The sequence below is a fragment of the Diceros bicornis genome, chromosome 21 (genome assembly GCF_020826845.1).
Source record: "Diceros bicornis minor isolate mBicDic1 chromosome 21, mDicBic1.mat.cur, whole genome shotgun sequence".
Taxonomy (NCBI): Eukaryota; Metazoa; Chordata; class Mammalia; order Perissodactyla; family Rhinocerotidae; genus Diceros; species Diceros bicornis.
The window spans coordinates 24887280-24912845 of record NC_080760.1 but is presented as its reverse complement, the minus strand read 5'-3'; the positions used below and the strand labels follow the sequence as shown (position 1 = coordinate 24912845).

The window sequence follows — 25566 nt, the reverse complement described above, 5'->3', positions numbered from 1 at the left end:
TAAAGCTGTCAAAGTCTAAAGCTTCTTCTTTTTGGTACACGGCTTCTTCTCGTATGCTGCTTCTCATGTGGCTATAAGTCTGAATTTGGTAAAAGAAATAATATGATGGCTAATTTTAACTGTTAATTGTCATCTTATTGAAAATATATATAAAAAGTTGCATCAAAGAATTCACACTTCTTCTAATAGATTTTCAAATTCCTTCTCCCAACTTGGCTCTAGACCAAAGCATAAGTATCTGTCATTTACACAGCATCTTATGGCTGACCAAGTGTTTGCACATGCTTATTTCATTTGATCTTTACAACAAACTCATGAGATAGTACAGGTATAATTAGCATGACGATTTTACTGATGAGAAATATTTATCATAGAGAAGTAAAAGATTGTGAAGTTCACATGGCTGATAAGTAAAAAACCCAAATCACTCAGGTCTCCCGGTGACACATTCTGGGAGCTCTCCACGACACCACACTAAAGATAGCCCAGCATCCCACAGAGTCCCCCTGCCCATGTGAGTTCACCAAGACTTTCCTCCCACTTTGGAAGAAATCAAGGAGACCATAACAAATCTTAACTTTTGATATGAGAGATCCTTACAGTGGCCTAGTAGGCATGGTGTGTATTAGCACAATCATCAACTCTGGATTTAGATGAAGCAGGGTGAGAATTCTGGTCTGCTGTGAGCTCTGTGTAACTGTGTGTCTACGGGGAAATTATGTATCTTCTCTGACTCTTCATTTTTTACAGATTAAAAGTTGTGAGAAACCAAATGTGTGATTTCCTGATATGGTGGTGGTTTTCCGTCAAACTCATCTGACTTTTTAGTATAACATCTCATGCTGTGGCATGAGAACCTTGGCTCTAAGAAGTCAAGAATATAAAAGGGCTTAGTGACGTCTGAGGATATATAATGCTCGGGCTTCATGGTTTCCTGGAAATAATGATGCTGATATAATTTTAGTATAAAAAAGGTTGTAATGAAGCTATGAATGCTGAGAACAACCAGCCCTGGGTGAGAATGCACATCAGGACAGAGAAGAGGTTGATTAAGCATATGTTTTTGCTCAGTCATGTTGAGTTAACTGAGAAGACCTCCCAAACTCTTTATTTCTTCTCCATTAATATATGGAATAAGATTGTCATGGATTTCATAAACTTGGAGTATGCATTTCACAATCTTGTACAGGCTATTTCTAAGAGTTACCACATTATAATGATATTATCTGTTTATATACTTTCTCACTAGACAGGGACTAGGCAAGAACCGTATCATTTGCATCTTATATCTCCATGTCACAAGGCCTGTTAATATAGAAAACATATAAAAGTTACTCAGTAGATGTTTATTTACTATGTTTATCCCATATAAGAAAGTATATAAATGTATATATTATAGAAACATACATATTTACACACCCACATCTGTGTGTGTGCCTGTGTGTCTTTGTCCATATCTAATCTGCTTTTCTGTGATCTTATACCTACTTGATAAGACATGGCATTTTCAGAGGGAAACAATTACAGTCTACTACTTTATCCCATATATACATATATTGTATATACATATTGTATATACATATATTGTATATATCTAAACATATATATATAATCTAATTAATATTCTATATAAACATATGTATCTGCAAAATTCTGTAAGTACATTTAGCTGTAAGTACAATTTTATTTTTAACAACTAAAAAATTTTTGAGCAAAAATTAGTTCAGTTTCAATTTAGATATAGTTCAGCATGTTTTAATTTAATAACGTAGGAAACATTTCCAAAAGGAAAAGGGCTTGTTTGAAGATTATTGATGAAATTTTGTTGGTAAGCTTTTTTTAAATCATAATATTAGAGTACACTCTATGGGAATAAATTTTCAATGTGTGTATATGAACATTAGAATAAGTATTCACTTGACATTTGTGTTTTTTTGAAGGGATGATAGTGTAATGAACAGGAGAACAGCATGATACTAATCCATATGCCATATGAAGATGGTATCTCTGTTTTGGTTGAGTAAATGAAAGAAAATACTAAAGCTTTTCAGCAAGGATAATTAATGAGCCCATAAGAAGCATGTCATCACATAGCTGAGGAAAGAATAAGTCAGCCTGTCATATAAAATAATTATTTTATGCCCGATTTAGGAAGGCCTCAAAGGGCCCACTACATATTGATCCAATCATTCTTTCACTATTCCTAAGTGTAATAGTGGTGAAGGGGATTTTTCATTGTATTTAAAAAGGGAGAGCAAGTGAATGAAGTTTTTTTTTTTTTTTTTTTTTAATCACTGAAAGGTGATAGTCAGATGTTAGGTGCCTTTATTTCCCCCCTAATTGGTGGCAACTCTAATTCCTTTAGGATCAGGGCAGCTTACCTTAATAGTTAAAAGGGCCAAGAGTTTTATGTCTGAGAGAGGTAGGAGTGGTGGCTAATTGGAGACTCTGCGTCCTGGCTAAAGGCTTGAAACTGTACTTAAAAAATAACGTGCTGGCCAAACAAAACACTTCAGCTGGACAGATTTGGGCAGGAAGTGGCCTGTTTGTGATCCTTGCATCAGTTAATGAGCTGAGGCCGACTGAAGTGGAAAGAGAATAGACTTGGGCATCAGACCGACTTAAGTCTGAATACCCGCTCCAGCATTTGGGCCCTGTGACTCCAGTCGCGTTACTTAATTTCTCAGAACTTCTACCGTCTCATCGATATGAGGTAGTAGCAATATTATTTCAAAGAGCTGCTATGACGAATAGTTAAAGAAAGTATATAGAGACCTTAGCTCATGGCTGGCACATAGGAAGTGCTCAATCAACAATGGCTATTGTTAAAGGATTTCCACAAAACCCTTCTCCTTCAGAAGAGACTAACTGGGGCTGTTTCTGCTCTTTTGTTTTCCTTTGTTTATTTGGTTTCTTTAGTTCTCATGAAGCCAAGGAATTGGGAGGGTAGGGGGCAGCACTAGAGGAGAAAAACCAACGGAACCAGTGGTGTATGTCTATTGATCACCATGGTGTTTTCCAGGTTTGCTCTGACCAGGCCACCACTAGACTGCCAGATGTTTATAAGTTTTCCACTGAGCAAGTCCATTCTAAGCACATTTCTGTCTTTCTCTCATTCTTTATATCTTTTTCTGAATATAAAAATAAATTCTTGTCTTCTTAAAGAAAGTGGAAAATATCAAACAATTTCAAGAAGGAAATAAAATTCACCTGTATTCCCCTCAGCCAGGGATGGGCACTGTTCACAATTCAATGTTTCTTTTCTTTTTCCAGTGCATACAAATGTGTGTCTGAATACGCTTACTGTAATTGAGAACATACTAAATATGTCATTTTGTATACTACTTATTATGTTGAGCAGAAAGGTTGTTCGTGTATGTGTGTTTTAAGTCATAGACAGCTCATACTTTTTATTCACTTTATATCTTAAAATCTAGACTACACAATCTATTCAATGGAAGGCTGCCTGAAGGTTGGAAGGGCTGTCTTATAATTGTGGTCCTAGTTATTTTAAAATTTTGATGTAGTAATTTATGTTTGAGAAGGACTATACAATCAATTTTTAGTTCTGGTAACTTATTTCCTTGTTTCCCTTCCTTTCTCAACTCTCTAATTGCTCTCTTTGGGAAATAACTATTTGCCAAAGATAAAAATTATTCATACAGATTCTTGAAATATATTCTATAAATGGAGGAAGATCCATCACACAGCTTTCTTTTTGTTCCTTAGAGAAGAAATCCTAGGGGCTTTGTGAGAGGCTGAGAAACAATTTGTTCCTTCTTGCGACAGAGCTAGAACTCAGAGTAACAGATCTAATTGGAGTTTGTGCCCCTGTCTTCAGAGTAAGTCAGGCCTTTCAGTACAAGATTATTTTATTAGCAGTGAAAATTACTAAAGCTAACTCAGTCTTGTAATTCATAATAAAACTACACTGCTAATACGTCTAAGTCTCAAAAACATAATGTTGATTAAAAAATAAAACGGGCTGGCCCCATGGCTTAGTGGTTAAGTGCGCACGCTCCACTACTGGCGGCCCGGGTTCGGATCCCGGGCGCGCACCGACGCACCGCTTCTCCGGCCATGCTGAGGCCGCGTCCCACATACAGCAACTAGCAGGATGTGCAACTACGACATACAGCTATCTACTGGGGCTTCGGGGGAAAAAAAAAGGAGGAGGATTGGCAATAGATGTTAGCTCAGAGCCGGTCTTCCTCAGCAAAAAGAGGAGGATTAGCACGGATGTTAGCTCAGGGCTGATCTTCCTCACAAAAAAAAATAAATAAATAAAATAAATAAATAAATAAATAAAACAACTGAAGGAGCCATACAATAAAGTAATGTTTTTGTAAATCTTGAAAATCTACTAGATAGCATGGCTTATTATTTTGAGTGTATACCTATGTAGTATAGGTCCACATCAACCTCAGGATAGTAGTTAATCCTGATGTGTGTGTGGAGGGGGTGCTTTGGTTGCTTATACAACATTTTATTTCTTACTAAAAAAGAAACAAATTCAAAGCAAATATGTCAAAATGTGACATCAGCTAAATCTTAATGAGAGTTTTGTGGTGTCTATTCTCAACATTTCATGATTTTAAAAATATTTCTAAGATTCCAAGATTTAGACTTTCCAATAAATTGACTAGCCTTCTTTCAGTTATTGAAAAATATAAGGTTTTGAGTGGTCATAGCTTGTTAGGGATGGGAATGAAATCGGGAGGAACACTGTGAAGTGATCTTCAGCTCCCAAAACTAGATCAGTGAATCTTTAAAACGTACTTGTACAAAATTCCTCTGGCAATACATGTGGTAATGGGAACAGGTATTTTAACAGTTACTCCTGCATAGTTTCATTCTCTCTTGTGGTATATGGTTAATTCTAAGAGAGACTAATTCATTGTAATGGTAATTTGTCTTCCTTTCCGATAACACTTGAGATGTAGCAAGCATCACCAGAGCACCAAAATGGTCTTTGTGAAAGAAGAGACAATGCCAGGTGTCTTTAGTCCTTTGATCAAAGTGAGGAAGAATATGGATTTTATTTCATTTATAAGATGTCAGCAATCCTTCTCCCTTTCTTATGCTTTGAATGACTATATCCATCCTAATAATCTTTCCAGTACTTGAACCAAGGGTAATTTAAATAAGGACTACTCAACAAATATTATTCATGAAAAATTAGTTAGACCTCACACATAATGCTTTGGAATGTTTATTATACAATGATGTTGACGGTTTTATGCCTGTACAAACTTATTGTACGTTCCATTGAGTAATCCCATATTGTAGGAGAAATACACACACACACACTTTTACCATTAATTTTGCCTTGTTTAAGCAGATGAAAGAAAGTTAATTTAAAAAAAGAACATAAACTTAAGAGATATTACAGAAGAGAAGAAAGATGAATAGAACACTTTATTTCCAGAAAAGAAGCAGCATATATGGAAATGTAACAGCTTAAAAAGTCAGAATGTTTAACAGAGGGGTTTTATTGGAATGAGGTTAGATTTTAAGTGCTAATACCTTACAATTTCATATGAAATACCAGAGTAAAATGATAGCAATTTTCTACCTAGTAGTGGTATTCCTGAAAAATATATAAATCCCTTAATTATGAAGGTTTTTGAACTTCTGTTATTATGTATCTTATATCATCTACTGAGTATTTAAATTGCATAATCCTGCAGTGTTTCATTTAATGCAGGTTTCCTTTAAAAAAATGAACATAATAAGCTACTTTTCTGCATCACTGTCATTTGTCATAGGAGAAAAAAAAGGTGGTTTGCAGGAGGTGTTTCTTAGAACTAGCCTGTGGAGAGTCTCTTTTACCCCATCGATCCCCCACAACCTACTGTCTGCTGGGGTGGTCTCCAGTTCAAATGTCAAAGCTTTCTTTTTTTAAGTGAACCAGAATGTATTTAATGTAGCATGCCAAGGGTTAAATTTCATTCCAGATAAGCAAGAGACTACAATGCATTACATTAAAGAAAGATATGTTTGGAATTTTCTGTTTGAAATAATATCTTCTTTATTTTAAAAACTATCACTTTTGTTAATATAAAAACAATGTGTATGAAGTTGCTTTGTGCTTTTTCCATTTTTTCTTTCATCTGTATACTCAGAATTTGGAAAAAAGCTTTCTTGGTTGCTAGGCAGAATACTGGAGCTGTCCGTGACTGTTTAACAGGCATTATCTATAGTGATTGTTTTGACATAAAATATACCTCACCCAAAGGAAAATGATGCATTGGTTATTTTAAATGGATATCTAATGAAATAAACCTACAATGAAATGAACCGAACCACAAAATACGAATATAGAACCTGACACATAGGTTGGCAGTAGGGTAATATATGTGTGTGAAAGCATATGTGTGCAAGTACACACACATATACATGTGTATACATGTAATATAGTAAGGTATATATATATATATATATATATATACACACACACACCATATATATATATATATATAGACCATATATATATAAGGTATAAATTGTAAGATATATATATATATGTATATATATACACACACACACATACACACATATGCATTTATATGTGTTATTAAAGAGGTAAACATTATGCTTAGTGTGTTTGAAAATACTATAAAGTACAAAGAAATTATCTGTCTAAGCCTTCTGTATGAGTCTCACATTAAAAATTTGATAGCATGCTCTTGCCCTGTGTGTGGCCTCGATGACACGCCCTTGCTTCTGACTGATTTATCTCTTTATTTCCTGAACAGCACGTTCCAAGAGGTGGTCAGGAAAGTCATCTTGCCTCTGCAAACACAGCTCTTTGCATGCTGTCATAGTCTTTCTGGCTTCCTTCTTTATCCCCTCATCCTCCAGGTTTTCCAGGCTACATTTTTGTGTATTAAGGCAGACATAAGAAATTTATGCCCTTTCTGACATATTCATTTGGGACTGCCTCTGGGAAGATTTCCTTCATTCCCTCATTTAGAGGATTCATTGCTTGTTTTATCCTACCCCATCAGGCAGGCAGGCAGGACATTTGTACACTTGCATTATAAGTAGTCTTGATCATTAGAATCAAGTTTTACTTGTTCTTTTGCTTTCCTTGTATAGCACAGTGATTTACACGTGGTTATTTTTCAGTGTGTTTGCTGAATTTTACTTAATTTAAATAATAACCCATAACAGAGATAATTGGGAAAAGAAAAGTAGAGAAGATACAGGAAGACAAGATGGGGTTATGTGGTCTGCTAAGTGAGGATATTTGTCTTCAGACTTATCTACTTTTACATCATTTTACACTAGTCCAGTGACATTCACAAAGGCATCATTTAATAATTGGTAATATGATATTTCCTTCAGGAACAAATGTAATTAGGCTAAGCTCACAATTGGAGGTTGTTAGTATTTTCATACACAAATTCATTCATTAATGCATTAATTTATTTATCTAAATATTATTCAGGACCCACTCTGTGCCAGGCACTAAGTGAAACCAAGCTGAACAAGATAGTGCTTTCCCTCAAGGAGCTAATGCTGGGGTGGTGGGCAATGCTATTATGAAAAAAGGTACAGGATGCTCTAGAAGTACAAAGGAAGGGTCTTACAGAGAGGGAAGTCATGGAAAGTTTCCTTGAGGAGGAAAAGCTTGAATGAGTTTTCAAAAACAGGATAAGGGAGGATGAGGTGGAAAAGGAATATTCCAGTCAGAGCAAAGTCATGTGCAAAGGCATGGAAGCAAAAGAAAATAATGTATGTTTGGAAAAATGCAAATAATTTCGTGTGTCTGGAGCATAAGGTACATGCAGGGAAGCCAAGTCCAGATCATAAAGAGTCTTCTATGCTGATTAAGGTGTGTTGACTTTATCTGCAAGTAGTGAAAACCACTGAAAGAGTTTAAGTAGTAGTGTGACCAGGCCAAATTTGTGTTTTAGATAGATCCCTCTGGTTAGGCCATGGATGATAGATTGGAGGAAGCAAGTCTGGAATCAGGAGACCAGTTAGGGGGCCACTAACAAATCTAGAAGAAAAATGACAAGAGTCTGACCTAAGTCAGTGCCAGTGAGAATAAAGAGATGTGGTAGGGAGAATGGGAAGGAATCAGAGCTTCTAGCTCTTTATCTTAAAACAGATGTGCCTGCTATAGAGACTTGATCCAGGGCTTTCCTATTGTGTTCCTGTATCAGTTTCCTAACTGCCATTAAGAATATGTATTATATATTTTATAGACATAGATATATAGATCCATATTTCAATTTTCTATAATAAATAAAAACTAAAATCTTGCAGAATCCTGTTCTTTATAAAGCAAGTTTTAAATCAAGTAATTTGAGAGCTTCAAGAGATGTTACAAAGAATCTAACCTAGCCCTTCATTTCGTAGATGAAAATCTGAAACCCAAATTGCTTAGGTGACTTGCCCAAGTTCATGGAGTCAGTCAACAAGAGTACTTGGATTAAAATCCAAATAACTGACTCCTTGCTGAGTGTGCTTTTTCTATACCAACTGCCTTTAAAAAATGTAAAGGGAAAAATTAAACAGACATAAATATTTTTAAAGTTTCGTGATTCTGACTTTCTGGGCAAGAGAAGGTGGGTGTAAAAAAGAGGCTAGTAAAATGTGTTTTGGCCCAGGAAACATCTCATTTGTTAATATGAAAAGAGAATGACTTTCCTGGGCCCTGGCCCAACTCTGGGGCATTATACGTGACTGGCAACTTTCGGCAACCACAAAAATGTGGTCTTAAAAGAGTCATAACCAAGCAAAATGATTGCAGAAGAATTTGTTCATATGGGATTTTCTGGGATGTCCTTGATAGCTTAGCTTCTCCATATGCCTCAAAGCAGGTATTGCTACTACTCCAATGGAGGTGATGTAACAAATGTCTGCTCACATTATTAATGTCAGTAGCTGAGAGCTTCTCCCTATCAAACAGAGATAAGAATACTTATAGGAAGAAATATAGTCAGAGGTAAACTTTATCAGAGTATTTACCAACTCTAGTGAAATGATGCATCAATATGTGTCTAATTCCGACAAGACTCAACTCTTTGTACTCGTAATATCTGGCACTAGGCTTAATACATAGGATGCATTTATCACATATCTGCTAGGATCAAATACAACTGATGCAGGGTTAATAAGTTTGAACTAATTTTAGAGTCTGGTCCTGATTTTTGCCACTTGTGGGGTAATGCATAGGACAAATAAAATCAGGAGTATGCTGAGGTTTAATGACTGAGGAGCACTTGGTGGGCATCAGTGCTGGGAAGCAAGGATAGAGTCCAGAAAGCAAAGTCAAGACCCCAAAAACTGGTGGAGCATGAATTGGTGTTGTGAAAGAGGAGCCTCAAATCAGGAGCCAGCAGAAGTAAAGCAAGTAACAGGAAGCAAGGAATAGGGAAAGAAATGTGGAGTGGGCCAACAATACCAGCAGCCATTGTTGTTGGCTCAGTCTACTGATGTTAAGCACACACTGAGTGGCCACAACCCAGCATCTGACATTAATTAGTTGTTTCACTTTGCTTTCTATAACCTCCCTGAACCTCAGTCACCACATCTATAAAACAAGATCCTTGGAGCTCATAATATTTAATGTCTCTTCCAGCTTGCTTATTCTAATGATTTTCTTTCTTCCATAAATACTAAGTGTTCCTTCAGATACCAAAAGGATAAATGGGATTTATGTCACGCATATCAGTACAGAAACTGTTTCAAATGTCAGCTAAATAGATCAATTGTCTAAAAAGGTGATTATACTTCTCCATTTGGTAGAATAAGAAGTATACTGGTAAAAGAGCTAATAATAGAAATTCTTGCAAATAATATATTTGGCTTCAGCCATCTTTTCTTATAAGCCATAAACCTAGATATAGTTGCATTTTCAATATTGCCACTGATTTATGAAACAGTGATATTAGATAAAAATGTTAACATTTAAGGCATTTTTTGCATTGTTTTACCTTTTTATTGCTTTCCCATATTTACTCTTTTACTTTATTTCATGGTTGTTTTGTCATAACTGAGTAATACCATATGCACCAACATTCAACGAAAATCCACTTAATCTACAACATATTTTAAGTGAACAATGCCTTTGTCAATTTTTATAGGGCTTAAAATGTTATTTTCTTAAGAATTACGTGGAGAAATTCTCTTCTCTGTGCTTTAAGATATGCTCTCATTTAAGAGATCCCTTGAAGTGATCTCTTGAAGTGAAATGATAGAGAATGCATTTCACATGCAAGACTTGTCATAATCTCACACAGATTTTGGTTCTCATGAACATGAAGCAGCAAGAATTTTGAGGGCCCGGTAGGGGAGCTCTCCCAAAACTCTCTCTTGTAATGGAAAATGGAAGCATTAATTCTCTACTATGGCAAAAGATATGGCCAAGCGATTTCTGAGTGAACTACAAATGGCTGATAATTTTGACTTCTTAAAAATATTATTATCCATTTAGTAATGCTACTAGTCACATAGTTGACTGTATATTTGCTTTCTCACCACCTATAACATTTCCCAGGGTTTTATAAGCCATCAATCAGTGTGGAAATGATTAAATAAAAAAATGAAAAATTATCTCTTTGAATAAGTTTCACCTAATCGGTTCTGTAGCCCTCATTTTGTATATTCCTTACATGAACAATGTGTGTTACCAGAATTTGTCTGTGACGTTGGTGGTAGTGTGCTTGTGCTTGGTGGGTGACTACACTTTGGAATGGAGCACAATCTGTGGGGTCATCTATCCTCTTTCAAAGTGACGTACAAGCTTGTCCATAGACTCATTGTGTGAAAATAGACAATTTACTTAACTTCCCTAAGCCTGTTTTCTTTTCAGTGAAATGAGGAAAAATAACACAGTGCCTAGATCATTATGAGGAGTCAATGAGTTACATATTTGCAAAACCTGCTGTGTACCTTGCCTTAGTAGTAGTGTGTTGTTGTTGTTGTTATTCCCTTTGTTACATTTTACAATGGTTTGTAAGAAATAGAATGAGTGGAAGACAACAAACATGTTATGAGCTACATACTAAAAAAAAACAATAGAAGAACTATTGAGGGGATTTTTAATGACCCATTGTATTAAAAGTGCTGGCAAAGTAAACTTTCCACATACCCGGCCCTAGAGCCTCTCAACTCACCTCAAATTGACTTGCCCTCCAATGTGGTGAAGCAAAGTGAAAGTTTGCTCTAATGATGCATGTTTTTCTCAGAGGAATAAGTAAATGAATTCTCAATGAGCTGGCTAAAAATGAAATCAATCAATCAGTTAATCAGTCAACCAACCAGCCAACCTATCCAACAGAGCAGTTCCTACACCTTTGAGGCTAGTGGAACATCAGAAGATAGATTTGAGTCCTTTCTTTCATTTCTATAAAGTTACCCAAGGCCTCTGAGCCTCCGTTTCTTTCTTTTTTTTTTTTTTGTGAGGAAGATCAGCCCTGAGCTAACATCCGTGCTAATCCTCCTCTTTTTGCTGAGGAAGACCAGCTCTGAGCTAACATCTATTGCCAATCCTCCTCCTTTTTTTTTTTTTCCCCAAAGCCCCAGTAGATAGTTGTATGTCATAGTTGCACATCCTTCTAGTTGCTGTATGTGGGACGCGGCCTCAGCATGGCCGGAGAAGTGGTGCGTCGGTGCGCGCCCGGGATCCGAACCCGGGCCGCCAGTAGTGGAGCGCGCGCACTTAACCGCTAAGCCACGGGGCCGGCCGCTGAGCCTCTGTTTCTTAAATCATAAAATGGAGTCAGGGCTCCTCTTGTAGGGCTGGTGTAAGAATCAAGTCAGACAATGTATATGAAAGCTCTTTGTAAACACTAAATCACTTTACAAATGTAACATTATTTACTCGCTTAAAAATCATCATTTATTGTTCCTTATCTCATTTCAAATCACATCCTACATCCTCTTGCTAGCCTTTTGGCCAATGCTTTATAAAACTTAAGTCAGACACTGAGAGTGGCAGTATAGTCAAATCATTTTATGATTCAGGTTGGGAGTCTCCTACTTTATGGTTCATCAGCTCTTGTGGTCAGCAACTTCTAAGCTTAAAATTTACATCTTACGTGTTTATAAAATATTGAAGCCATCATGTTCTGTAAACATACTTTTAAAACCAGTAGGGGAATAGATGAAGACAATCAAATTTGCTACAAATCTTTCCTGAACCTGGCTGATATGGCACATCAAGATGAATTTCACAGTTATCCATCTACAGAGGAATGTTTACAGATAAGATGAAAGTAGTCCTCCTTATTAATCACACATTGTATATTTGACTTCTGCCTCCCTCCTCAGCCTTTAAATCAACTACATCTGGTTTTTGCTACTTAAATGTGCCATTACCTTTTGCATTAAAAGGCAGTTACTCCTAGAGAAAGCAGCCCTATTTGATTAAAAAATAATTAACTAGAGTTATATTCATGTAACTCATCATGACAGCCCAAATATGCATTTTAGTATAGGTTGGAGAACTACTTTATTTCTACAACAGGGTCAGCAGAATTGGGAAGCTCTTTATGATGAACGCCATCATTAAGCAGTTATTTTGCTTTGCTGGTGTTAACTTTTACAGTTAAAAAAGAAGTACCATAATACAGAATAGATAGATAGGATCTAATATAGATAGAATCACCAAGCAGCTGAATCTTGATGTAGTCCCCCCAGTGCCAGAGGGTGTCCTCCTCTGTGGAGACTGGGGCACAGGATTATTATTACATCCAGAGCAAGTCAAGGTCTGGGAACTGACTCCCACTTACCAACTGCATAATAAACTGATGTGTAATTATCAAGCCGATCTGTATTGGAGCTCACTGATTAGTGAATTCTCTCTCAGGAGGGAAATCTACATAGGAAACTGAATTGTTATTTGAAATTTCTTGGCAAGCAGAGAACCTGACATATCAGAATAAATTTGATGCTCTAAATCACCGCTACTCAGGGAAATTGTTGTCCTTTTGCGAGCAAGGTAAGAAGCTTGCACAAGAACGTAAATTAAAGCATTAGAGCATCACTTTCTTCATTGAGAAAGTCTTGCTCCAATATATATATATTGCATAAGTGAACTAAATAGTGTGCTTAGCAACATAAATAATTTGCATTCTGGCAAAAGTTCCTTGTCTCATGGCAGACTTCACAAACAGTTCTCATGCAGGCAGTTAATTCTATGGACCACACTTGAAGCACTGGTCTTGGCCTCAATCAGAATTACATTGAGAAGCTTTTTAAAATATACAGTTCCCTAGTATATACTTTGAAAATTCTGATACAGAGTCCTAGTGTTTTGTACCTCCTTCTGCATTTTTAAAATGCCCTCCATGTAGTTTTGACAAATAGACAAGGTTTAGGAGCTACATAATAAAATGCATAAGTAGTGCTAACTGAATAGGTTAGAGGTTAAGAACATGGGTTTTGGCATTGAGAGTTGAGTTCTTGTTTGTTCCTGAGTAAGTTATTGTGAATTTTCTAAGCCTCAATAGTCTCACCTATAAAGTAGCGATGATAACACCTACCACTTTAAGTTGTGAAGTTTAAGTGCTATTAAAAAAGGAACGCACTTAGCTCAGTGCCTGCCACAGAGTAGACAATTGATAAATGTCAGCTGTAAATGACAGATATCATCTCCATGATGGAGACTTACTTCCTATTTTTTAGAATATACACGTTCATATACAGCCCCAAATTCCCTGGACAAGCAAAGAACGTGCTGCTAACGTTTGCCTGTCTGAGGCTTTGTTTGCTAAACATCCGTCAAACGTATTAGTCAAGACTCTTTCTGTTGTAGGAAAAAAAAAAAAAAAAAGCAAGCTGCTCTAGGGGAGATTATTAGATCACACAATTTACAACTGAATGTCCAAGAGTGGATCTGGCCAAAAACGTGACTGGATCAAGGTGCTCTAAAGGTATCCTTCTATCTGTATCACTCAGTTATCTATCATCTATCTATTTTTCTGAGTTGGCCTCATTCTTAGGCTGGCTCTCGTTTTGTAATGGCAAAATGGGGCAGCAACAGCATCAGGCATATATGTTACCAGCTTACTAACCACAGAGGTTAGTACAAAAGAACCAAAGAAGTTCTTTTGTAAAATAGTTGGACAAAACTCCAGAAGTGACACTTAATGGCCTTCCTTACAATGTCTTTCCATTCTTGAACAATTCACTCCCTCTAAATAAGAGCAGAACATTTTGATTTGTCAGGCTCAAACATGCACGCACTCCTGAAGCTAGGGTGGGACAACTCCACCTAGGTCATTTGTTCTGCAGGGAAAAGGGTAATTTCCCAAAAGAAGGTCAAGGGATGTTATTAGGAAAAGGGGGAATATCTGATGCAGAATCCCAAACAACAGAGTCTGATACTCTGACTACCCTCCTTCCCCTACCCTTCCATTGCTATTTAAATATGTTAGTTCAATTGGAATAAAGCCCAAATTTGACCTAGAGACTTTACATTTTGTTAAGATAATTTCCATATATTTATTCTAATCTATTTTTTATTTGTTTTATAATAAATTTTTGTAGGTTGAATTTTTTTACCCTAGGTCTGCATGGGAATAAAGGATGAAAGGAAGTTACCTTATACTGACCAAGAAGAAAGTCAGAATTTATTAATAACAATATGAGTTTGATTATAACCTTTCATTTTCTTTAGCTTGAGGCAGATTCATGTTTGATAAGTAGAAATAAGCAAGAGATGGTGTTAAAGTGAACTGCCAAAGTTTTACAAAGGGGAATTTAGTTTTAGCCTATATTTATTACATGATAATAATGTTACTATGGATTAGAGAAGAGTAGATATATTGTGGTTCACTAGCATCAGTGAAAAATCACGTAGCTGTTAATGATTTGGAACCCAGCTTGTGTAGCACGACTTGGCAGAACTATCAAATGGTTAAGAGTGTTGGTATGAAAGTTAAGGACTTCGGCACTCAAATCCAAGTCTAGCTGTTTTTGTGGTGTGTGGCCTTGGACCTGACTTCTCTAGGATGCAATTTCCTCATATGTGTAATTGAGTAATACACTGCAGTCATCACGCAGTTGTGGGGGAGAATTAAGTGCACTGACAGGGAGGTGCAGGCTGCTTCTGTATTTTTCAAGCAGTGCATATGCTTAGCTTTATTCTCCCAGGTGCCTAACAGGCTCCCTCGTAGTAAGTCACTTAATAATTCTTCTTGGCCCCTAGGTACCATTTATTTTACAATCATAGTATCCTCTAAGATGGCACCGTAAAGGACTAAATGTTACCCATGGCAAGAAGGGCAAATGCCGCTTAATGGGCTATCCTTCAGTGCCTTTTTTTGAGCTTGCAAAGGAGCACTGAGAATGGTTTTAGCTAGCTCTGAGGTTCTGTGGCTCATTTCATATGCTGTTTCCTATACTTTAATATTCCCTTAAAGGCTTGTGTTTTGGGCATCTGCCCTCCTCGCACTCCTTGTCCTATTCCCCTAACCCCACATGGTCTTTTACTTATCATTACAGAAATGGAAGCAGGAGGCTGAATTTTTCTCAGAGATGAATGGTCAATATGGTGTAATGGAAAGAACAGAGGACCAAAATGTAGATTTAAATTATCATGCTAACTCAGCTGTATTCTTGCTGGGTGACATTGGGCTCCTCATTGACCTTCTCTGATTCTGTTTCCTCAGCTGTAAAATAAAAAGAACAATGAGGCCTTCTGTTCCTCACTCTCACATCTTTGCTGTGAGGGTTAAATGAGATGATGTCGACAAGAAAGCACTGTCCAAGTGCAGGTTTTCATTATGATTGTGATTTGGAAGATATATTTGTCCATATATTAGGAGTTTGTTAGCAACTGGATCCCTATGTGCTCTGCTCCCACTTCCCCAACTCCTGAAGATGCAGAGGACAGACATCCCTGCCGGATGGCTAATTTGCCAGCTTGTTTCGTCATTGTAAATATTACATGCTTCAACCGAGAGGCTTTGCTCATAATGTAGTATGTTTTGTCCTTTATCTTTTGCAGATTGAGAATTACATTGTGGAAAATATGAAGTCGGAGATGGCCCAGATACAGCAGAATGCAGTTCAGAACCACACGGCCACTATGCTCGAGATAGGAACCAGCCTCCTCTCTCAGACGGCAGAGCAGACCAGGAAGCTGACAGATGTTGAGACCCAGGTACGCCCCTGGGCCGGAGTCGATAAACTCTTACTCAGGAAGATTTTTTTTTTTCCCTTTAGCTTACTGCATAAACACAAGGCACATTTCAGCATTGGGATTGGGAAAACATATACATTTCTGTTTATTGATAATAACAACAATGGCTGCCTGACACGCTATGCATGTTTCTTTTGATTTAATAAGGGTTGGTATATTTAGCTTTGTATGTGTTTGCAAAAACAGGACTGGCAAAGGACTTAATCAGCGTTTAAATTCAAATAAACACCGCAGCTACCAACTGTGATATGATATGTGTCAAACAAAATAACCATTTGGGTCAAATTGGTGCCTTTGATGTACATTTTTGACCTGTCCTGTTTTGTCTCTGGTATTACTCCAGCTGTAATGGCACCTGCAAAGGTTTTGTGCATTCAGTGGATAGGAAGGAAAATCCCAAATAAACTGATCAGGAATGTGTGTAGCTTTTTTTTTCATTCAGCATGATTTTGTAATGAGAAGTCAATTAAAACTTTCTCCATATATACATATATATGCATATATATATATATATGTATATATATAATGTTACCCTACCATGGTCGATAGCATACTTATCTATGTACAGTTGTACTTATTTATGTACAAATCAGTAAAATTCCCTTTGATCATCACTGTCACAAACCTACCATTACAGTTCAATGTAAATATCATTTTTGATGACCAGAAGATGATCTCTTGGTCCCCTTTTAACTGCGGAAGTGGTTATTCCAGTTACCATTTTGAAACCCAGAGTATGATTCTATCTCAGTATAGTTGATTTCTAGAATCAAAGCTGAAATATATTATTAAAAGATAAACTGAGGCAAATTAAAGTTTTCAAGAGTTTATTTGAGCAAACATCAATTCGAAGTGGGCAGCGCCAATGGAAAGTAGTAATGAGCATTCTACTGTAGGAGCTAAGTGAAAGGTTTTAATAGAGGAGATGCAGAAGCAAAGCAAGAAAATTATTTGAATGGCTAGAGCTTAAGTTGTTGCCTTATTTGGGAAAGCCTCCTTGGCTGTTTGTGATTGGTTGTCCTAAGTTTCATTTTCTTGAATTCAAGTACATTGATTCTGGCTTAGATTTTAGTTTGCTTATGTAGATTACCAAGGCATTAGAGCCACCTCAGTCTAGTAGCCTTCTTGTTTAATTATTTTAATAGTATAAATTCAAAAATAAGATGCAACCTTATTTCTGTTTTATTTCATTTGTATTAATGGCATCACAGATCATATGCTGGTATTTAAAGAGAAATAACAAGGATGATTTATATGGACAGAGGATTTTATATTACACAAACCATTTTCCCTTGTACAAATGATTTTTTAGAAACCATTTAGAGCAGACAAGAGTCAGAAAGTTTGATTTTCTCACCTTGAGACAGCTAGTGAATCGAATCTGGGACTCAAACTGAGGCATACTCATTTCTTTCCTTTTCTGTCCCCCTCCATTAGTAATACGAAAAATTAACTAACTGAATGCAAACTTAATGGATTACATTGGAGCAATAAATCACATAGACTTGGAAAGTATTTTTTGCTACACACTATCATCAGATAACCATGGGGGATGGGGAAAGGTAAACAACATATTATAACTAAAAATTATGAGACTTTATATAATCCTTTATCATCCCACTGAGCAAGCTTGGTGATGTAAGAGCACTGGCTTCCAGTGATATAAATAATGTGAGTGTATTTTCTTTTTTTTTTTATTAGAACAGAATGCTCACCATCTCCTACAAAGCATTCTATATATTCAAAAGCTGAAATACACAATTAATATTACCTTATTTGATTGAACATTTAAAATTTTTATGCATTTCAGGGCCGGCCCCGTGGCTTAGTGGTTAAGTGCGTGCGCTCCAATGCAGGCTGCCCGGGTTCGGATCCCGGGCCTGCACAGACGCACTGCTTCTCCGGCCATGCTGAGGCCGCGTCCCACATACAGCAACTAGAAGAATGTGCAACTATGACATACAACTATCGCCTGGGGCTTTAGGGGAAAAATAAATAAATAAAAAAAATTAAAAAAAAATTTTTATGCATTTCTGTTATAATAAGTTTTATGATATACATAGCAAGGTTTTGTTTTATTTTTTCCATCCCTAAAAATCTCTTGAGTTGTTTTTGTTCTCTTTCCACTTAAGAATTGGAGTTGTGGGGAAAAAAGTTTCCATTGTCAGCATATTAATCTCAAAACTGTTAAGATGCATGCCATGTAAGATTTTAAGAGATAACAGCTTGTTCTTTATTCTTTTGTGTGTGTGTGTGAGGAAGATTGGCCCTAGGCTAACATCCTTGCCCATCTTCCTCTACTTTATATGGGATGCTGCCACAGCATGGCTTGATAAGCGCTGCACTGGCGCCTGGCATCCGAACCCGCGAACCCTGGGCTGCTGAAGCAGAGCACACAAAGTTAACCACTACGCCTCTGGGCGGGCCCCTTGTTCTTTATTCTTAAGGTTAAGAGAGAAGTACTTTGGAAAATAGTACAGAAAATTCGTAGAAAAAAATAATTATTCCCTGTACGGAGCAGCTAAAACTACATAGTCACTAAAGGCCAATGAAAGTTTATTAGATGAACCAAGAAGAATTTTAAGATAGCTAAAAACTGGGAAAACATCTCAAAAATCACAAATCCGTCAGAACTGGCAATGAGAGAAAGGTGAAGAAGGAAGACAATGGCTCAGACAAACTATGTCCTACCTTAAGAAGTGAATCCTGGGTGTTCTTTACATCTTCATTTCAACGTCTTCCAGTTGTCTGTGCTATTTGTAGCTGTGATGCTCCAAACTTTTTCACGCGAATATATACCCACGTGGTGCTTTTTTGAACCTTTGCAGTAGGACATGTTCTACTTAGACATAACCATTCGAGTGCACTCAAGTCCTGATACAGGGCCAAGTTTACAGAATGAATCCTGAATTAATCCTTAATCTCAATATACTTTATTCTTTTGTAATAAGCATTTATAAACCAGTAGATCCTTTTGTGGTATCCAGGTATGCTCCCAGGTTTTTGCTCCCATATTCATTGTGCTTTATTTTATATTGGTAAGTGCTGCTTTCCAAAACTGATTTAAGGTCCTCGGTTATTTTAGACACTCATGTCAATGGTTTGGCAATATATTTTGACGCCCTAACTTTCACATGATGATGTTATAAAGATAAGTAACTTCTTGCTTTCTAGTCCTCTGCTCACCTTCTAGAGTTATACTTAACAAAAGATGGTAGAGCCACAGTTTTACTGCAATGGCATTTAGAGATACTCTTGTGCTCCGTAAACATCATGGTCAGAAAAGAGACAGATAATGAGCACATCTAAATAACCCAGCTGGCCATGGTGGTGAGAATCAGGAACCAACACCATGCCTGGTGCTTCCTCCTTAGTCTAGCTTGCAGTGTTTTTCTCACTCTGTTATCAGTTTGTATCAATATCTCCTCTCCTTCCAGTTCCTCTTTCCAAGGGCGCCATATGAAGGGGTTAACATCAGACATTATTCATCTCCCTTCCTATAGTGTGAGGCTATTTCTGACTTCTTTCTCAGGCCAATTTTGATTAGAGGCACACTAATAGACAAACAAACTACATTAAAATTCGCCTCTAATTATCTGTGCTCGGCTCTGTTCTAAGCAATTTTACATATATTAGCTATTTAATAATTTTTTAAAAATCCTATGGGGTTGGTACTATTACCATCCCTTGTTTAAAGATGTGGAAATTGAAACACAGAGAGGCAAAGCAACTTGCCCCAGATGAAAGAACCAGTACATGTTAGAGCGAAGATTTGAACCCAGGCAGTCTGGCGTCAGAATCTACATGCTTTACCAGCTCTCTATCTATACTCTCTCTCTCTCGTGATTCCTTTCTCTCTCTAAGGTTGTGGACACTAAATGGGTCCAGCAGAGGGTGACATGGAAATCAGATGAAGCGAAAGTAATGTGAACCTAATAGTAACAACTGAGTGTTTTCTGTAAATGATGAAGATGCTGCTGCTGTTCTGCTGCTGCTGATGGGACACCAGTTATTGCCATTTTACCATATGCCTGCACATCATCTCATGTAACCCTAGGATCCAGTCTTGTCCTTGCCACTTGCTTGCTCTGTAACTATAGGGAAGTTCCTTAGACACTGATCCTAAATTTCCTCCAATTTTCAATCATTTATATGGGAACCATAATGTTAGAAATGAATTTCATCAAATTTAAAAAGTTATATTTTGAGTACCTCCTTGATGCAAGATATTTTTAAGTACAATATAGAATACAACAATAAGTAAAGCAGTCCTTATCCTCAGTGAGCTTAATTAAGTTAATGTAGCAAAATTTTTCTAAACCATTTCTTCTTAACTTTAAGAAAGTTAATTAGCTATGGAGCCTTTCCTAACAGCTATAAAAATGCACCTTTCCAATCTCCTGCTGTGAGGCATATAATTGGCCAATGGCCCAGCTGCTGTGCTCTGAAATCCATCACTGTTTTGGTGCAGAGGCCGCAATTCTCAGTGGCCATTTCCAGCCAAGACACTTTGTGGCAGCAATGCTTGGTCATACTTGCTCCCGGGAGCTGTAGGACTCCACTGACACATGACTGGCTAAGGGCTCTCCATCAGCTTTGCCAAACCTTCTCACAACTGCCCTGCAGACTAAGACTTGCACTCAGTCTCCCTTCCTTCCCTCTCTTCTTCACTGTGTTTAGACCTGCATCTTAGTCAGAAGGCACTCCTAGCCAACTTTGGCTTCTCCCTAATTGTTTTTCCTGGGCATGTCCCCTAATAAATTTCCTGCATGCCTAATCTCATTTTATCATTTGCTTCTCAGAGGTCATGAACTAATCACACCTGTTGTTTGGACGTTAATCGTATAGTTACAAATTTAAGGCTGTTCTGTAACAGTTTAATCAATGAGCATGAATCTCCAGGCAGAAATAGGTTTGAAAGAGCAGCTCTCAAAGTTGAGCCACTGGATCTCTTTAACTTGATGAGAGAATAATTGAATGATCATTTAATTTTGACCTAATTGAAATGGCAATAAAATAAATTTGCTAAAGGGTAATCTAAGGAAAATACCCTGGTAATTAATTTTCTCACAAGGTCTGGAAAAAATGTTTGATAATGCATTAGGAAAGGGCTCAGTGAACTATGACCCACAGGTCAAATTGAACTGCCATCTCTTTTTGTAAATAAAGTTTTATTGAACACAACTATACTCATTCATTTATATGTTGTGTATGGCTGCTTTCTCAATACAACGGCAGAGTTGAGTAGCTGCTCCAGAGACCATATGGCCCGCCAAGACTAAGCTGTTTACTACCTGGCCTTTTACCAAAAAGCTGGCCATGCCCTGCACTAGGATACAAACTCCTAGAGAGCAAGAATTTTATCTGTCTTGTTCACTACTCTATCCTTAAGATTTAGAACAGTACTTGGTACAAGGTAGGCTCTCAATAAACATTTGTCAAATGGTTACATTAATTAATATTAGTCCCTTAATTTCTGTAGATTTCAGCCCTATGCTCCCAAGCGCAAGGGAAGGGTTGCGTGTTGGTGGTAATATATATCCACAAATTACTGATGGGTCAGAATCGGACTTTGAACAGAAGCAGTCTACTACAAAGATGTCCTGACCTACTAAGAACATTGGATGAAGGTATTTTCTCCTTACTCTGAGGAGCATGAGAAATTTGGCCACCTTCCTGCCTCATAGTGCTAGTTTAGTGTTGGGGAGGAGAGAAGGGAGAAGCTGGATGCCATCAGCTGCAGCAAGCAGAAGCTCTCATGGTGATTTGAAAGGAACCGTTTTGATAGCAGTTGTTATTGACTGAGGGGAGGTACTTTTCTTGGCCAGAGGGAAGCTGCTTGTGTACAGCTACACGAGCCTATGGGAAAGAACTCAGACTCCAGAGACAGACGACCTGGCTTACATTCTCACTCTACTGCTTATTACCTCTGTTGAGCAGGTTAGTTCTACCTGCAATTTCTATATCTGTAATATAAGTTCTGTCTCTACTAAATTCCATAACCCAGCAAGGTTATCATTATATTATATATATAATACATATTTGTACATAATAAAAATATAAAATATAATTATATATAATGATTATGTAGTATTAGTTATATATTATTATATTATATTTTCATGACTAAGATTAACAATAGTTCTCTAAGATTATCTAATTTTCACATTCAAATTTCCTCAATTGTTCCACCAAAAATTTATAGGCATTTTATTTTTCAGGACTTAATAGTCCCTTTTAATTTGGAGCATTCTTTTGCTTTTTTTTGCCCCTGAGATTTTAAAGAAACTGAGTCAATTGTTTTGTAACCTGTCTCATATTCTGAATTTGTCTGACTATTTCTTTATGGTGCATTTAATTTACTCTTCCATCCCCCATGGTTTCTTTAATTGGAAGTTAATTCTAAAGGCTCAATTAGGTTGAGTTGGACATTGTGGTAGCAGTGCTTTGTAGAATTACTGCTCACTTCCTATTGCATCTCATCAGGAGGCACAAATGCCAGCTTGCCACACTCTCAGTGATGCTGCATTAACGTGGTTAGCGTAGGAGCCTCCATAGCTTTCAATTCTAATGGTCCACTTTCCCCTTGGAAATTAGCAACCTGTAGGGTGATACTTTATCACATTGCCCATCACTGACCAAATAAATTATTTCACTGATTTTGCAAAATGGTCGTCTTCTAACTCTCTCATTCCTTGTACATGTGTCAGCCTTCATTCCTCGGTAAAACTCTAATTGCTGAGTCATCGTACCTTGTGTTATATTTTTCATTTGAAAAACATGATTACAGTAAAAGGGAATACAAACCTACAGACAAGGCTTATTTCAAACTTAATATGCTGGTGAAAGAAATTTTCTTTTGTGGGAGATTTTCCTTTTAAGGAAGATCAGAGGCACTCTCAGAAGTATTAAAGGGGAACTGGCTGAAATTCTCTAGCTCGCTTTCTTTGAGACACTAGTAATTTTTATTTTAAAATTTTTGTTTATTTTTTAAAGAAAGAATTAAAATTTTATAGTCCATAAATCCTCAGTTTCAAGTCTTTTGACTTCCTTACTCTGTGGTATATTCTGGAAAATTCAAGCTTTGAAATTGTTCCTTGGGGGCTTGTTTCACAAACACTTAACTCTCCTTTTGGCTTTTCTTTTCTCTTCTTTCTTTCTTTTTTGCAGAGATGTGCTTTTGGAATATGTTTAGGCTAAAGAAGGAAATTTCTTTTGTCATTTTAATGGAACGCTTAGATTATTGTTAAGCAGCAAGTTCCATAGACACATGGCAAGAAAGTGGTCAATTTATCATAGTTTACTGTACAGTTCTCTCAGTTGCCCGCTTTTGAACTTTAGGCCTATTTCGTTTCATCAGTGGAGAGAGTTGAAATAAAGCAGCTGTTGAGTCAAGGTGTTGGGGAAAGAAGAGAATGGATTGGCGTTTGTGCTCAGACTGGCCTAAGATGACCCTACTTTTAGCCTGGACTTCTGAGATTTGTCCCCCTCTTCTCCCATGGTCAGATGCTACTTTAGATTTGGGCTGTTATAACTGAAGTCCAGCTTGATATTCACGTGACCTGTTACCTGCTCTCTGACCATTACCCCACTCGAAAAACAACTCACTGTCCATTGTCTAGCCTATCATCCAACAAATAGATCTGAGTGCTCAGTTTGCCTGGCCCCATGCTGGGCTCTGGAGATTTGGTGGGGTCCAGATGAAGTAGTTCTGCCTCTGTGCAACTGACATCCTCATGGGGCAGAGAGACAGCAAATGAGTGAACGGACAGGATGATTTCTGATAGTGATGGTTCCATAAAGAAATAAAACAGGGTGACCTGATGGAGGATGATGGGGGAGTTACTTTACGGAGAGTAGCCAGGAAGGGCCTCCCTGAGAAAGACTTGAATGATGAGAAGAAATCAACCATACATCTGGGAAGGGATGAGCATTCCACGTAGAGGAAACTGCAAGTGCAAGGGTCCTGAGGTGGAAAATGAATTTGGCATGTTTGGGTGGCAGAAAGAAGGTCAGTATGGTTGGAGCATAATAAACAAGAGGAGAGTGGCAGGAAGTGAAATCTGAGAAGTAAGCAGGGTCCTGATCACATAGGACATTGTAGGTCGGGCTAAGAACTTTGGAATTTATTCTAATTGGAAAAGGAAGCCATTACTGATTTAACATGAGATGACATGATCTGACTTATGATTTTAAAAAAATCACTCTGGTTGCTGTGTAGCAATGTAGAGAGACTAAGTAGAGAAAAATTAGGAGCCGTAGTGGTCTCCAGATTTAGATATAGGCAGCTTCATTTTTAATTTGGATGGTTCCATTCTATTCTCATTGTTCTCTCATGTTCTTCTGAGACATGGAGAAGAACAATTTCTGGTTTTTGTAAAATGAAAATTTTGATGTTTGAGAATATCAGGAAGTGTAATTGGAAAGTATAGTGAATAAGGGCAAAATCAATTTTATCGAATAGCATATGATACGCTTGATTCAGTGAGACAACGTACCTTTCGTTCATTCAATAGATATTGAGTGTCTTCTCTGTACCAAGCACTGTTCTAAGTGTCAACAAAAGATACAGATAGTTCATCCCCTATTTAACTGTTTTATTTTATTATTTTTTATAGTAATTATTAATTTATTTTATAATTAATTTGTTTTATAAATTGTCATTCTAGTTAATAGATAAACAGAAAACTTCCCTGGACAAAAATATGTTTAATAGTTGAAAGTTATATCTAGGTATCCCCAGTCTTTACATTCTCTACCATTTTCTCCTCTGGGCTTCTCCTAACTCTGTCTTCAAATCCCAAGTTCTTTTCTCTTGCTCCTGTTTTTCCTCAAATGAAACAACTGAGGACAGGAAAATATTCTTTTTAACTCTAAAATACTCCACAAGTATAAGATTTGATTATTAGTAGTAACTTTTAGACTGTCTTTTGGATCTATATTCATGACAATTGTATAAATGAATCATAGGAGCTTAAAACTTTTTTAAAGCAAAATGGCCCATCTCCCCATTCTCTTCTCCACCCCTCTCCCTGCCCCCGCAACCCCTCAACAGGTCTGGGACTAGGGTGAGGGGAGTGAGATAAAGTCATGCAAGACTGAATTATACATGTGCAGGGATAGATCCTGTCTTTATTTTAAAATGATATTCTGTTCAACATGGATTTTTTAATATTAATTTTTATCTTAAAATGTTGCGTTAAAATATTACTTATCTTGATTACCGAGGTTTTTGGCACCTCCTTAAATTTTGCAACTGAGGCAGTTGCCCGTCTCATCTCACCCTAGTCTCTGTCCTGCTCTCCTGCAAATACATCCCCTTCCCCCACAATCTCCTGTAGCCCCAGCCCAGCCCTGGTCATGTCACTGTATTTTGAAAAGGTTTTCTATGTGTATCTGAT

General features: G+C 37.2%; 1 protein-coding gene across 2 annotated transcripts in view; it reads left to right on the top strand.

The window, feature by feature from the left end:
- Nucleotides 1–25566, top strand: part of ANGPT1 (angiopoietin 1) — a 246360-nt gene that overhangs the window by 128956 nt on the left and 91838 nt on the right. For both annotated transcript variants that reach the window (XM_058564788.1, XM_058564786.1), the window contains exon 2: nt 15971–16126. In XM_058564788.1, the coding sequence (XP_058420771.1) occupies nt 15971–16126 (156 nt within the window). The remainder of the gene's footprint in view (nt 1–15970; nt 16127–25566) is intronic.